At 60.8% G+C, this 14,744-nt stretch overlaps 1 protein-coding gene across 1 annotated transcript; it reads left to right on the top strand.

The window, feature by feature from the left end:
- Positions 1-751: 751 nt before the first annotated feature.
- ENDOU (endonuclease, poly(U) specific) lies at positions 752-7,925 on the top strand. The gene is made up of 9 exons (XM_076360398.1): positions 752-850; positions 4,540-4,674; positions 4,869-4,904; positions 5,620-5,791; positions 5,927-6,126; positions 6,420-6,533; positions 6,615-6,721; positions 7,112-7,254; positions 7,479-7,925. Exons 1-9 carry the CDS (start codon positions 793-795, stop codon positions 7,591-7,593), a joined length of 1,080 nt encoding a protein of 359 aa, XP_076216513.1. The 5' UTR covers positions 752-792; the 3' UTR covers positions 7,594-7,925.
- Positions 7,926-14,744: the final 6,819 nt, after the last annotated feature.

Genomic DNA, 14,744 nt, shown 5'->3' with positions numbered 1-14,744 from the left:
TGCTGTGGGCAGGGAAGAGCCTGGTGACCACGCCAGGCATGGGCTGAGCTCCCCCTCGGCGTTACCCGGGGCTGTGGAGGCTCCCTGGAGAAGGGCAGCCCCACGCAGGGTGGGGATGGACCAGCTCTGGGCTTGCCTCAGGAGTGAGACCACACTGGGACAGTCCACAAAACCTACTCCCTGAGCAGCCTTGATGCTGAAGCCTGGCTTGTGGTTATGTCTCAGGGTTTCTTTGTGCTGCTGGAGGACCTGGAGGCTTCAACCAAGGCTGGTCTGTGCCGTAAGGGGGGGCACAGCCTCCAGAGGGAGCAGCTGAGGAAGGAGAGGTCACTACCTCCAATTAACTGGGGAGCAGAAAGTTGCTCCCAGTTAGCACCAGTTGCGCGGGAACATGTGGCACACCGAGGGACCAAGCTGTGGCACTGAGCACCAGCTCGCATCTCTAATGGACTCGCTGGGCTCTGGGTGGGCAAAGACCCCACTGAGAAGCTTTCCCCGTGCTCCTCAATCACCCCCCAGGGGCCATGCACGTGAGGAGTGGAGCAATACTGGGATACTGGATTTACCAGCCCTCCTCCCACTCCGGGCAGCCTATAATTAAGCTGTGCACATAATGAGTTTTGGCAAAGTTTGGGTACAGCCTGCCTGTGAAGTCCTCAGTGGCATCACGCTCCTCCCTCCCCTCCGCGCTCCCAGGGGCCCCACATATAGCAGGGAGCGCCAGGGAGCACCGTCATTCCCAACCTGCTCTCCGGGACGCTCCGAAACGCCCAGCCTGCCGTCTACGGGACGATGAAGACCTGGATCCTCCTTGTCGGGGCAGGAATAGCCCTGGGCTGCGTGTCTGGCAGTGAGTAATGGAGCCTTGCTTTGGCAGAGGGGCTAAACCAGCTGGTGCATCCGATGGGAAGGGGCCAACGATGGGTTGAAAGCAGACGGTGCTGAGGGCGCTGCCGTAAGCCAGGAGCTCGGCTGTACTGGGGCAGCTGGTTCCTTGCGAGGCTGGATCCAGCAGAGCTTCACAGGGGAAAAAGTGAGGGGTGTTTTCATGCTGGAGGGCTTCCTCGAGCTCTGGGGGACTCAGCTGGTGATGAGGGTGGTTTATCCTTCCCTTTGATGGGTTGAGACTTCCCCTGGTCTTCAGCCTTGTCCACCAGTTGCTTCCTGGTGCATCTTGCTGTGCTTTCGTCATGTAAGCCCTCCTTCCTCTGGCTCCTTCATCCTCCCACACCGGGCGAGGATGAAGGGAAATATTTTTCTAATACCTTATCCACAATCCCCCCCGCGGCCGCTGGAGGTGAGCGGAGGAGCCAGTCAGATGCAACGGAAAATGCAACGTGAACTCGGGTGTTTTGCCCTTCACGACTCCACGGTTGTTACGAGAGGAGACAGGCTTGGAGAGATGATAAAGAATAGCTCTGTCTTTAAGGCAGATGCTGCAACAAGGAGTGGCTTGTGGGCATCAGGTTTTGACTCCCAGTTGACCAGGATCCTGCACGTGACTAGGTGCCTTCATCGCCGTCTTCTTGCACAAAATGTGAACTGTGATCTATTTGCAAGAAGGGAGTTTCGTCACTTCTGACGCTGCCAGAGGGCTGTATCTGATGCTTCAGAAGCGGATGACTCCCCTCGGAATTAATGGTGAGGAGTTTCGCAAGGCCAGCGCAGAAGAGGAGCTGCTTCTGCTGCAAACCAGCCATTGGGTTGCCCTGGAAGCAGGAGGATTTGCCATGGTCTCATCTTGTTTAACGCAAGTGCTGAGTTATTCTTGCTTGAAGGAATAACTGGGCTTACCATGGCTGGGAAGCTGGGCAGCTTTCCTGGCTCGTGTCGTGGTCTGTCCTTGGCACACGCTTTGGACCAGAGCTATCGGAGCATCACCCTGGTGGACCCGTCTGAGCTGTAACACCTCCACCGTGTAGTAACTTTGCTTCTCCTCGGCTAGGCAGGACAGTGGTGGGAGATTTTGCCTGATCACCTCACAGAGAGCTTGCACCCAGGGTTATATGTGGTTTTGGGGGCCAGGAGCATGTAACTAAATATTTGGGGAGCTCAGTCTACCAATAGCTCTTTTGTTGCAAGTTAATTTGTCCTTCAAATGGGCCCTTTTAGAGGCAGGGTTGATCTTCGGTCTGTGTTTGCACAGCGCGGCGAGGTCTTGAGTCAGGCCAGGGACTCGCAGACGCTGCTCTGACACGAGCCGTAACTCATGTTCATGTACTAAACCGAGCTGGGAGCTGCTGGGAGGGCTCCGTCATGTCTCAGACATTTCCCCTCACCTTGGTGAATGGAGCTGCTCAGGAAATAGCCCGTGTTTTCTCGGTCAAAACTTTTTTGGTGGAAACGAAAATGAGTTTGTTCTCGTCAAAAAAGCTGTGCTTGGGGAGGGATGGATCTGGCTGAAGGGCTAAAAATGAGAAAGAAATATTTGTCTGGCTTTGTGCAGCCAGAAAATATCTACTGGCCGGACCAGCCAAATATTGACTGAGTAGTTGAGTGCGGATGCGCTGTGCTGAGCACTGCTGGCCGTGTCCTTCTGCTCCAGCCACCGTCCCTTGGCTGCAGCGTTGCCAGCTCTCCCGGCAGCCCTTCTCTCCCCAAAAGCTCCAGCAGCCCCTCTGAACTTGACCATCACAAGTGGCCGACTGCTCTGCAGCTATTTAGGTTCATGCCTGTCTGAGGAGGAGCAAACACCCTCCTGCAGCCGTCCCCCCTGCCCTCCTCACGTTCCCCGTGCGGGGAGAAGCCTCGGCACCCTGCAGCTGAGCCCCGCGGGAAATGGGACGATGCTGAGCTCGCTCCTCCAAGGACTCTGCAGGGCTCCCGGCCTTGGCTGAGTCACTGCACACCCCAGTATTGGTGTTTTGCTGCGACATGCTCTGGCAGCACATGCCCCAGGACCGGGAACATCTCAGCGGTGACTTATGTGTGGGTAGTTCCTGCCTTGCACAATCCCTCCGGGACTGCTGCTGGAAAATGAGCCTGGATGCGTGATTCAGGTTGACTTATCCCGACTGCCGCTTTGGGGGCGAGAGGGGTGCTGTCCTGGGGACAGGGATCACTTCTGCCGACTGCATCAGAGCTCCAGACCTGGCTGCTCTGCTGCGTGGACTGGTGAGGCTGGGGTGTCTGGACACCACGAGCATCGCTCTCCACCCAAACCACGGGTGCCCCTTCCCTCTGCAGCCCTTCCCGGTTCTTCCTGCATCAGTACGAGCAAAGGTGGGACTAAAGTAGCACCAAGGGCAGATGGCCTCCAGGAGCGTCTGAAGCAACCCCTTCCTACTAACACCCCTCTTGCTATAAAGTGGATTTGCGGAAAAGGACCTGGTGGCGAGAAGCCAAACGGGAGTCAGCAGCGTGCCCTTGCCGCACGGTCAGCCAGCCTGGGCTGGGTTGGCTGGTGGGGCGAAGAGGTTCTTCCTCTCTCATCAGCACATGTGGGACCTTGATTACCTGATTCTGAAAAGCACAAATAATTTGGGTAAAATGGAAGACAACAGAGCAAGCAACGCGGGTGCAGAGAGAAGCCAGCAAGCATGACACTTGGACGTCAGTCTCATCGCTGCTGTATCAGGATTTGCCCTGAGGGCATGTTTCACCTGCTGGAGTTCAAGGCAGGCAACCCAGAGGTGTTTAAGATGTTGCGTGATTGCAGGTTTGCAAGGGAAAGCACCACCCTTTCCTCCAAGGATCGCTTTGCAGGCTGGAAGCTTGGTTGGGACATGGCTTCTCGGCACCTCCTTGGAGATGGTCACCTTCCTGGCTGGAGTAAAGGGTTGCCGAGAAAGCCATGCCCGGGCTGCCTGCTGTCCCGTTCCTCCTGTCAGGAGCTGATGGGCAGCACAGAAGATAAGGCACCTTCCCTAAGCTCACAGTCTCTGGGTTGTCTCCTAGTACAAACCCAACATCTTGGTCTCCTACAGCCCCTCTTTGCTTGACGGCAAATGTCCATCGTCCATCTGAGATGTGGCACTTGCCCTATTCAAAGCACAGCTTGAGTTGCTGCATTATTTTTAGCTTTGCCACCATGTGTAATAAAGCACATGCTCAGTGACACATTTATCATATAAATAGCTCGGGAAGGAGTTCCCAGTTTTCCCAGCATTGCAGAAAGAACGACGGTCGGGTTACAAATAAGGGTGTCTGGAATGTGGCACTCCTCCTCCGGCCTGGAGACGGCAGGACCTGGGGCACTCTTGCTAAGCCTGGCATTAAAAGGGTGAATCAGAAGGAGCAATTAATGGTGGGGACCCAAGAACGTGTTTCCTGGTGTGAAGTGGCCCTGACGTGGTGGACGTCCACGGCTGAAGAGGAGTGACCCATGGCGATGTGCATCCCAAGGATTCAGCCGGTCAAAATGCCACCCCTAAACGCTGACAAAGGATCCCAAATAGCTCCAGGGTAGGAGCCTGGTCCTTCAGGCTCTCTCAGGAGGGGAGCGTGGGCAGAAGGAAGGATGGTCTCAGGTCGTGGGCTGGATGGGGCAGGGTGGTCAGTCCGTCCCGCGGACCACGCTGTTGTTTCTTTCTCCCAAAGACCTGTACACAGCCCCCGACTCCTGCAAGGGACGCTGCGAGGAGCCCTACAGCAAGGAGGACGAGTGCCACTGCAACGCTGAGTGCGAGAGGTACCGCAACTGCTGCGAGGATTACTACAGGCACTGCCGACCCGGTGAGCACCCTCGGGCGACGGGGAGGCTTGGGGGAGCCGCTCTCCCCCTGAGGCTGCCAGACCCCAGCTATGGGGTGCAAAGGGGTTGGTTGCAAGCGTGTCTCTGCCCGTGCCGCTGTGCATTTGCGTGTGTGTCAGCCCGTGTCTCCGTCACTCTGAGTTCCTTTTTCTTCCCCCCCCCCGGCTCCACGCAGGTGGAGAATGGGCCGAGGAGGCAGCGCGCGCCCGCGGTGAGTAGTTCCGCTTCTGAGCAACGGCAATAAACCACCACCCTGGTTTCACCCCGCGCACCTCGGGGCAGCTCGCTCCTCTGCCGCCTGTGGCTCTTGGGGGTCGATAGCGTCGGGGTTTCGCGCTGGTTTCTGGCCACATATGTGCCCGTACCGCCCCGTTGCCAGCCGCTCCGAGCCACTGCGTGTCGTTGCTGAGCAGACGGTGCAGCGAGAGCCCCAGCATTGCCTGCCTATTTACCAGCAGCGTTATCTCCCTTCACCAGAGCCAGGTGAAGCAGGCAGGCGCAGAGCGGCCAGAGGCAGGGGCAAGCTGGCGTTTGCATCCCCTGGTCGCCGCGCACCTGAAACGTGGGAGATCGAGAGGGGGCTGATCCCAGCAGACGTGTTGCAAAGAGCAGCGTCGTGCCTGGGAGACGGGGACTGACGCTTCCCAGCTCTCCCAGTGCTTAACGAAAGGCTCCCGTGCCTGCAGCCCTGTGGCCAGCTCTTTTCCCTGGGGCGTGGGGTTGGTGAGGGTTGGGACCCCCCTGCCGCCCCTGCACCCCTTAACCCTCCGTGCTGAGCACCCGGCTCTCACGGTGTCCCAGGGTCGTGACACCCGTGCATCGGTGCAGCATCAGGTGCTGCATCACCCTCGCTTCTCCGTGGGCAGCTAATCGGCAGCCCCAGGAGCTGCTGTCTGCTCTTGCCAGCCTCCTGCCTCTCCTTGCAGTGGGTTTCTCCAGCAGCCGGGACGCCATCGCTGACGAGGACCTCTTGCACATCTCGGAGCAGCTTTACAAGGCAGATCACAACAAAGCCCGGCCGACCGACATCGCCATTAACCCCCAGTACCAGGCCTCCCCCGACGAGACAGGTGACCAGGAGGACCGCTCCCCGCAGCCGTGAGTGTGCGCCAGCATCCTCGGGGGGTGGCCAGGGGTCACCACGACAGAGACCAGCCAGCCGGGCAGGCTGCGGGGCTGGTTTTGGAGGGGACCTCTGCTTCCCCGCTGAGTGCAGGATCCGCTCTCTCCTAGGCTCTACAAATACGTCAATGAGGAGCTCTTCTCCAAACCCACCTACGCAAGCTTCATTAAACTGCTGGACAACTACCAGAGGGTGACTGGCAGGGAGGAGGACGTGACGGCGGAGGAGCTGAGGGAGCAGGACAACTTCCTCAAGGAGGTGATGAAAACTGAGCTCATGAAGAAACTCTTCGCCTTCCTCCACAAAAAAAGTGAGTGCGGAGCAGGGCAGGACTGACCAGGGGGAATGGGGTCCCTGGACGTTGGGCATCCAAAAGGAAAGCCCCGGCTGGGTGGGAGGTGACCTGGGAGGATGCAGACTGGAGGAGCACGGGAGCGGGCTCTCCAGAGCTGCCAGGACATGGGAGAATTGAGCAGGGCAAAGCTGAATTGTTCCTGAGGGAGAGGACTGGGTCAGGGATCGGGGGGAGCCCCAGCTCTGCCCTCTCCCAGTGCTCCCATCCCGGGACACTGCTCCCACCTCTCCACGCCACCTTGCCTGCAGACCGCTACGGCTCCGAGCAGGAGTTTGTCGCCGATTTGAAGGAGATGTGGTTCGGCCTCTACTCCAGAGGTGATGGCGAGCAGGACTCCAGCGGCTTCGAGCACATCTTCTCAGGTAGAGCCTGCACCGGTGGGACAGGGGGTGCTGGGCAGCATCAGGCTGGGGGGCTCACCCCAGGGTCTCGCTTGTGTTTAGGAGAGGTGAAAAAAGGGAAAGTGTCTGGATTTCACAACTGGATTCGCTTCTACCTCCTTGAAAAGCAGGGCATCGTCAACTACTTCAGCCACAACTTCAACGGGCCGGTAAGTGATCCTGTGGGGTCTGCAGCCGGCGGCGCTGCACCAGCCGGCAGCATCCCAAATAGGGCGAATCAGAACCCTCAGAGATGCTCACCCTGCCGCATCCCCTCTGCCTCCCTGTGTGGACCCTGGGATGGAGGCACGGTGGGAAGGTCCAGAAAAGACGATGCAAGGGGCAAAAGGGGCTCCCAAACTACAAGCGAGAGATTTGAGACTGGGGGCCTCTGTCTGGCAGCCCCTCAGACCATCTGAAAGCTGCTCTGGATCTGTCCCTGGAGAGGGTGCGAGGATGCCTGGCTTCATACACAGATGGGCTTTGCTTGAATTCCCTGCCCTGTTGCACCTGGAGCCAAGCGGAGCCAGAGGTCTGACCCCCAAACCCCCTTTCTCTAGTGGGACACCTACCCCGACGTGCTGGGGCTGCAGTTCAGCTGGGACGGCTTTTACAAGGAGGTGGGCTCTGCCTTCATCGGCTGCAGCCCCGAGTTTGAGTTTGGCCTGTACACGTTGTGCTTCATCGCGCGTCCGGGGAGGGCGTAAGTACCGTACCTGCCTGCATCTGTCTGTCTGTCCTCTGGCCGTGGAGCCAGCAGTGCCCTCCAGAGCCCCATCGGCAGCCGGGTCGGCCCCTGAGCCCGGCACAGCTCTGGGGCATTGCGGGGGGGGGGGGGCTGTGTGGGGACACCGAGAGCATCCTGGAGATGTGATTGCAGGGCTCGGGGACGGAGCCAGGACTATGACACAGGCTGTGTCCCCACAGTTGTCACCTGAGCCTGGGCGGCTACAGCCTCAGCATCCAGACCTACGCCTGGACCAAGACCACCTATGGCAACGGCAAGAAGTACATCGCCACCGCCTATGTGATCTCGCCCTAAGGCTGGGAGGAGCCGGGGGGGACGACTGCAGCCCCACTCTGGGGCCCTGGGCTTCCCCCAGGCCAGGGGCCCATGGCACTGGACAGGACTGGTCCCGCTGTGGGAGGCGGACGGCTGCGCTGCAGGACCGGTGCAGGGTACCGGAGGGAGCTGGGCAGGAGGGCGGTGGCCGTGCCCTGCGTGGAGGCAGCAAGGGGATGGAGGCAGCAGCCTCAGCACCTCCCCAGTCACATCGAGCGTCGTGTTCCCCAGTCGCAGTATAAGAGGAGGGGGAAGGGACGGACTTGCAGTGGAAAGTAGCACCCCCGAGCAAAATAAATACTGACCGTGAATGGAGAAGTGTTTAATTCCTCGGCGCAGGAGCTGCTGATTGCCTTGCAGCCTGCCCTCTGCCCCATCAGCAGCTCCCCCTGCCCATCACTTCTGTGCCAGGGACAGGGCAGGTACTGGCCCAGGGTGGGTGTTGGGACCCCCCGGGTGCTGCCAGGGCCGCATCCAGCCCATGGGGTGTAGCAGGATGGGCTGCACGCCCTTCACCTCTTGCTGCAGCCTCCAGCCCTGGAGCTCCCTGGTAAGGTTGGTGCAGTGAGGGACGTGGAGCAAAGCCTGTGCCTGCGGTGATGACCCTCCCACACCCCTCCAGGAGCCCTGCCTGGCGTGGGGGAGCGGGTTGGGGGGGCTGCAGGGCTGCACCCACCCCCCCCCATTCCCTGCAGGCAGCCGGTCCCGCAGCCGCAAGGTGGTGCTTGCAGCTCGCAGCAGTGCTGCAGCCTGGCCCGACGGAAGGGCACCCCACTGGGGAGCTGGCTCTTTTGGGGATCCCAGATCACAGGGGATGGCTGAGAGCCCCCAGGACTGGGGCATCTTACCAGATGGGGGGACCCTCATCCTCATTTATCTCCCCTGCTTCCAGGGAGCAGCCCCTCACTGTCCTGGGTCTACTGGTGTGGGATACCAGAGGAGTGAGGATACTGGAAAAAGCAAGCTCCTGCCAGCCAGCGTCAGTGCCACCCTCTGTGCCACTTACTCCTCCAGTGTGGCACCCAAAACTTGTCCCCTACCTTCCTTTATCCACCCCTGCACCCAGCTTCTCCGAATGCAGCGGGCTCAGCCTCGCTCCCTGCTGCCTGTGAGCCCCAGGAGCTGCTCGTGGGTCCTGCCCCGAGGAATTGCCCCACTTGGGGACCGAGGAGACGGCTGAGCTGCTGGGCCCCTGGGTCTCTGTCCCAGAGGCAGCCTTTCCCTGGGGACCATCACAAGGAAATTAGGGTCTGCGGTAGGTGCATCCTCACCCAGCTGTGCTCTCTCCGGGGGCCACAGGTCCCCAGAGACACCCCCCAACCCCGCACCCAGAGCTGGGGCTGCTCAGGGCTCCAGGTGCTTTTCTCAGGACTGCGCTCTGGGGGACAAATCCAGAGCCCCCTTGGGCAGCAGGACAGACAGCTTGGCGGTGGGACCCCCAGGATGACACCCCCTCTAACTCCATTCGCTGCCTCCCAGGCTGGTTCAAGGACACAATGCCCCATGCTCGGGAGAAGACCCCCGCCAGCCCCATCGCTGCCTGACGATGCCAGCCCTACCCGAGAGCTCCCCCCGAGGCACTGGGATCCCATAATCCCCTCTATGCTCAGCCCCCTCTCCCGCTTAACCCCCCCACCACCCACCCGGATTCGCGTGGGCAGCAGGCAGGACAGCCACCAGCTCGGGGCAGCCGCTTGTCGCGTCCTCCCCGTCCCCTCCTGCCTGCACCCCCTGCCTTGGCAGGGCAGGCAGCAGCCCGGGTCCCAGGGTGGAGATGGCTGCGCAGCAGCTCCCAGGCAGGACCGGGGAGATTTGAGCTGCCTGACAGATGGCCGGCTGCAACAGTTCCTGGGGAAGGGGTGGGAGTCCCCGCACCATCTGCCAGGGGTCACAGGTGACCCCCAAACCCCGCCGCAGGGGGAGGGGGGCATGCCAGAGCTTGATTTATAGAAATGCACTGGGAAACTGGGGAAGAGGCGGTTCGGAGGGACCCGGGATGGGTGCAGGTCGGCTCCTCGCCATCGATTCCCTTCCCGGCAGCGTGGGCATCGCTCGTCTCCCGTGCCCGGGAGCCAGGGCGCAGCAGGGGCTGATTGCAGGAGCCATGGTGGGGGGGTTAAGCTGCGGGTTCAAGCGCTGCGGGGCAGCTCAGGGCCCTGGCCAAGGCGGCTTGTGCCAGCTGGTAGATGCTCTCACGGCGGGGCGGTTTGCAAGGGGCAGATTGCACGGGGCAGAGCACAACCCGGCTGTGGAACGAGGATGCTCCAGGCACCTTCATCCTAGCTAAAGCCCGTCCTAAAGGTTTGCACCAGAGCTGCCAAGAGGCAGCGGGTGGTTGCTGCTCGCTGCAGGGCTGCACTGGCACAGGACCCAGTTCCTCCTCCTGGTTCTGCATCTCTCAACCCACTCCCATTCCTGCCCGCCTCATCACCAACCTCTCCATCTAGAAGGACTCCGGTGTCCCCAGGCATCACAGACAGTGCCGGTCCCGTGCCCACAGGTCCCCTGCACCCTGCAGTCACTGCCAGCCCCACGCCCAGGGCTGGGAAGCTGCTTTTCCAGCACCCATCTCTGGGGTGAACGGAGACAAACCCTCGCAGAGAAAGGTCACCCACCCTGACCCGGGTTGCTGCCGTGGTGGTGGGTGTAGCACTGGGGGACTTGCCAGTGCTTGGAGATGCTCAGGGGATGCTGGGGAGCTGCTCTGCACTTCATCCGCATCCAGAAGAACCCCCCCACCCACCGGCAAGCCACGGGGGAGCAAGGAGGGACAAGGTGAGCACGTTTCTGGGTGTCTGCTGGTCTGATGGACCCCCTGCCTGCATCAGTTCAGTCTGTAGGGTGTGAGGCAGCAGCCTGCCAAGGCCAGGAGGCTCCAGGTCATACCCAGCCGGCCGGACCAGGCAGAGCAGAGGAAAGCTAGCTGTCAGCGGGGCTCCCCGTACCCCAAAACTCCCTGCCCGCTGCTGGCAGAGACACCACAGCATCCTCCGCAGCATCATCCCCCCCATCCAAAGGACCTCCTGGCCCTCCCCGGGGCCAGCACATCCCTCTTCATCTTTTTGCCGCCGGGTCCAGCTCCCGGGACAGGCTCCCTTCGGCCAAGGGGAGCAGCACGGTGGAGCCCTCCGGCTTTACCTAAAGTGCTGGGAAATCAAACAAAACGAATGGAGAAGAAAGGGAAGGGCAGGAGAGGGGTGGAGAGGAGGGGCAGGTGTCAGCAAGCTGCCTCCAGCCATCTGTTGCCAGCTCGGGGACTCCAGGGCCCCCCCAGCTCTGTGCCTGACGGGGACAACACTCACTCCTGGGGGGGACACACTGCGCGGTCGCATCCCCCACCTAAGCGCAGCCACATCGGGGAGTTTCGGAGGGGGATGCTGGCCTGATGCTGGCCCTCCCTCCCTCCCTCCGTGGGGCTCGTGGGCTGCCTGGGTGCCTTCACCGCAGCTGAGCTCATTGGGGAGGCTCGGGTGACCGTTGGCCCCCCGCTCCCTGCGTGGAGGGAATACTGGGGTAACCCCTCAGCTCCCCCCCAAAACTCTCTGGCCAGATGTGTCCCCTCCTTGCACACGGGAGGGGTGTGTGCAGCGACTGCCTGCAAACCAGGGCCAGGGCTTGGGCTCCTTCACCTGATCCGGGACAGCCAGGACCAAAAACCTCCAGGCAGCATCACTTTGACCCTGCAGTGGAGATGCTCCTGACTTACACCAATATTAGGACAACCGGACCCTGGGCACAGCTCTGCCAGTGTGATCTTGAGCCGCTAGCACACATAGGGTGTTTTTCCCATGTTTTCCCCTTTTTCCCGTGCTGTACTGGGAACAGGGAACCAGGAGGAGGAGAAATGAGAGGCTGACCATCGCAGCATCCCTCCCCTGCCCTGCCAGCCCAGGGGCAGCAGTGCTCCGTCCGTCCCTGGAGCCTGGTTTGGGTTCCCTACATCGAGGTTTATGCGAGGCCAAGATGAACCACACCTGGATGAGCCGGTGCACAGACACCCGGGCAAGGAGGGCTACCCTTTGAGATAACCGGGGTGCTGGGAGACATTCACAGGGCTTGCGGACCCAGGCTCCTCCGGGGAGACTGTTGGAGGCCAGGTAGAACACCCCAAGCATCTCCCAGGACACCTGCACGTGTGTGCCCGAATCATTCCCCTACCCTGGGGCAAGGTGAACTGCCCTGGGGGGGGAGGCAGGAGAGGTCCCCCACGTTTTGAAAGAGAGATGCTGAAAATTCGGGGGTCCTGGGTGGAGGGATGCTCTGTCACCCACAGGTACTTGCCCCAGCTCAACCTCTGCGTCTCACCTTGTTCTCGCTCTTGGAAACAGCTGAGCTTTCTGAAAAGATCCCTCCAGGATTTATCCTGGCGTGGACCATGGCAGCCCGGGCATTACAACTGAGGGCTCTGGACAGCCGCAGCCCCGGGTACCACCACCAGCTCCCGGCCATTAGAGCTTTTGCAAAATGAGGATGAAGAGGGTTACAGCTCCATCTGAGCCCCCGTAAGGCAAAGCCTGCTGCATTATATCCTAATCTGAGAGGCCTTGGGGACCGTGACTCTAAGTGGAGGCTCTCTAATCCCCTCCCGTAAACGATACGGCACTAACTACCCCAATGGGACTCTGGCCACATCTGGTAGGAGAGCCTGCCAGGAGTACCCGGCTATACCTTTTGCTAAGAGGATGAGGATGCAGAGGGGAATATGCTAAACCATTTATGCCACGGGCACTTCTTTATCCACTGCGATCAGATGTCTGAGCTGGCAGGACGGGATCTCCATCTGGATGTACGGCCCCGGCCCTCGGCTTGCTCCTGCACCCCGGGCAGCATCCCTCCTCGCTGCCGGCCGCTGGAGAAGCACCGCTGGGGTGTTCCTACAAAAAAACCCGGTGTGGATATGGCCACCTCCCTTTGCTGGGGCTCAGCGCCTTAAGGGGGGCAGAAATGCCCCCCACCGATGAGCCCCATGCTCTGCCCCATCCCCAGCAGGACTCAGCGCGCAGCTGCGATGCTCAGCTGTACGGTGAGGGAGATGCTGTCCTGCGTATGGGAAACTCCAAGGTGGCTCAGAAACCCTCTGTCCCAGCCTTGAGCACGAGTTCACTGAGAAAACGACCCAAAACAACCCAACCCAAGCTTGCGCGGTGGGCTCTGTGAGCAACCGGCTGGAAGGAACCCCGGGGCAGCATCCCCCTTCTCCCCCAGCCCACCCGGGGATGCAGCGGAGATGGGTCGAGTCCTGCCGCGGTCAGGGTAGGAGGCCAGCCAGGGTTTAGGTACGCTAAATCCTCCTTTTACAGTGCTTCATCCTGAGGGCGAAAGGGGTGGGGGAGAGCAGAGCTCCCCCCCGCGCAGCCGGGGAGGGGGCGCGAAGCATTGCTGGCAGCTGGGCTGGGGGTCCACCCCCGGAGCAGAGGTTAATGAGCGAGAGGAGCCGGGAGCCGCCGCGGCAGCGGCCGTTAGCCCATATGGACACGCGAGCAGTGGCGGCAGCAGGGGGGATCGGCGCATGCCAGCGTCCTGCCCCGCATTTGGGGTGGCAGAGCCCCCTCTCCTCTTGTGCTGCCAAAAGTCACCCAAGATGCAGGGTTAGGTTGCTGATGCCCCAATCCGGAGCTGGTCCCCCCATCTCTCCCGCATCCCTCCCGTCCCAGGGATGCTCTTCCTATGATCAAATAAATACCACCGGGGAAAAACAAGATCACAGCGTTTCACCTGGGGGGTCCAACACCCTGCAGGGCAGAGGATGGGAGCACGGCGAGGACCACGCACCCACTGCCGGCACTGCCTCCACCCCAGCCACGGCACGGCGAGTGGGCAGGGATGCCTGCGCTGCCGGACCACGGCTGGGTCCGGCCGTTGGAGAGGCAAGCTGAAGTCTCGTCCGTTGCCCCCGAGCTTCAGCTAACGGCCGGGAGCCCGCTGGGCCCCCTCTGCACCTTTCTCCTGCTCCCCGCGGGGACGCCGAGCAGCCAACTGTTCCCCGCAGAGGCTGGCGGGCTGCAGCCCGGGCTAATCCAATCCATCAGGGGGGTAATGAGCTATGAAAGTGCGGATTCAATTAAGGGGGATTGCGACGGAAGGCAGAGCCCAGCGGCAGACGGAGAAAGGAGCCCGCTCCCCTCTGAAAGGGTCCATCTGTGCCGCCGTGTCCCGTCTTTGTGCTCCCTGAAAGAGCCGGCGCGGCACAAAAGCAGCCGCGTCCCCGCCGGGCGCTGGCGCTGCACAAGGGTCCGGCGATCCCGGCAGCCCTGGGGGGGAAACTGAGGCACGGTAAGGTTAAAGGAGCAGCTTATGGCACCCGTGGCAGGGTTTGGAGGGCAAAAACATGCACCCAGCTCTCTCGATGCCGGTTGCAACATCGTTTGCAGGTGATTTAACTTTTATTTGTGAGTTAGGTGGGTTTTGTGCAGGGCTGCTTGCCCGGGAGATCTCCTTCCAATAGCCCAGCACGGCTGCTTGCTCAGGGCCCCATCCGGAGCACAGGGGGGCTGTGGGAAGCAGGATGAGCCCCCGGCTTCGGGTTAGTCCTCAGGGTTGGGCTCATCCTCGTGCCACCTGCCTTTCGGTGCCCATCCCATCGTCCAGGGGGGATTCATGCTTTCCTGGCCAGGTGACATCCCAGTGTCCCCCCCCCTCAGCCTCCAGGTACCTCCAGGGCTGACACCGGCTTGGGCATCTCGTGGGCATATGGCTGAATCTGGCAAGTTTAATCCTTTGCAGAAACCCGTATTGAGTCACCACACAGGGGGAGAGCAAGAATTAGAGCCTCAGGGTTTACTGGGGTCAGTGCCTCAGTTTCCCCTTCAGGGAACGGCTGGAGGAGGTGGCAGTGCCCGTGGGTGGGCGCGTACGGGGTCTTCAGCACCTGCCTGCCCTTGGCTCACATCTCTGGGGCTCCTCCTGCATCACTTGGGCTGGAAATACCCCCCAAGGCCTCTTCATCTGAGAGACTCCTGCCTGATTACAACTTGGGAGGGATTGGGCCGGGGACGAGTTTAAAGACGGGATTATTCCTGTACAAATTCTGATTAAACCGTCCCCAAACCCTCCTGCTACAAGATTAAGCCGAGCTCTAATCTCGCCCGAGCAGCAAGACTTCGTCAATAACTCCAAATCTCTCCGCTGTT

Source organism: Aptenodytes patagonicus, chromosome 27, assembly GCF_965638725.1.
Source record: "Aptenodytes patagonicus chromosome 27, bAptPat1.pri.cur, whole genome shotgun sequence".
Classification (NCBI taxonomy): domain Eukaryota; kingdom Metazoa; phylum Chordata; class Aves; order Sphenisciformes; family Spheniscidae; genus Aptenodytes; species Aptenodytes patagonicus.
The sequence above is the reverse complement of the archived record's forward strand: the minus strand, read 5'-3'. Positions and strand labels throughout refer to the sequence as shown.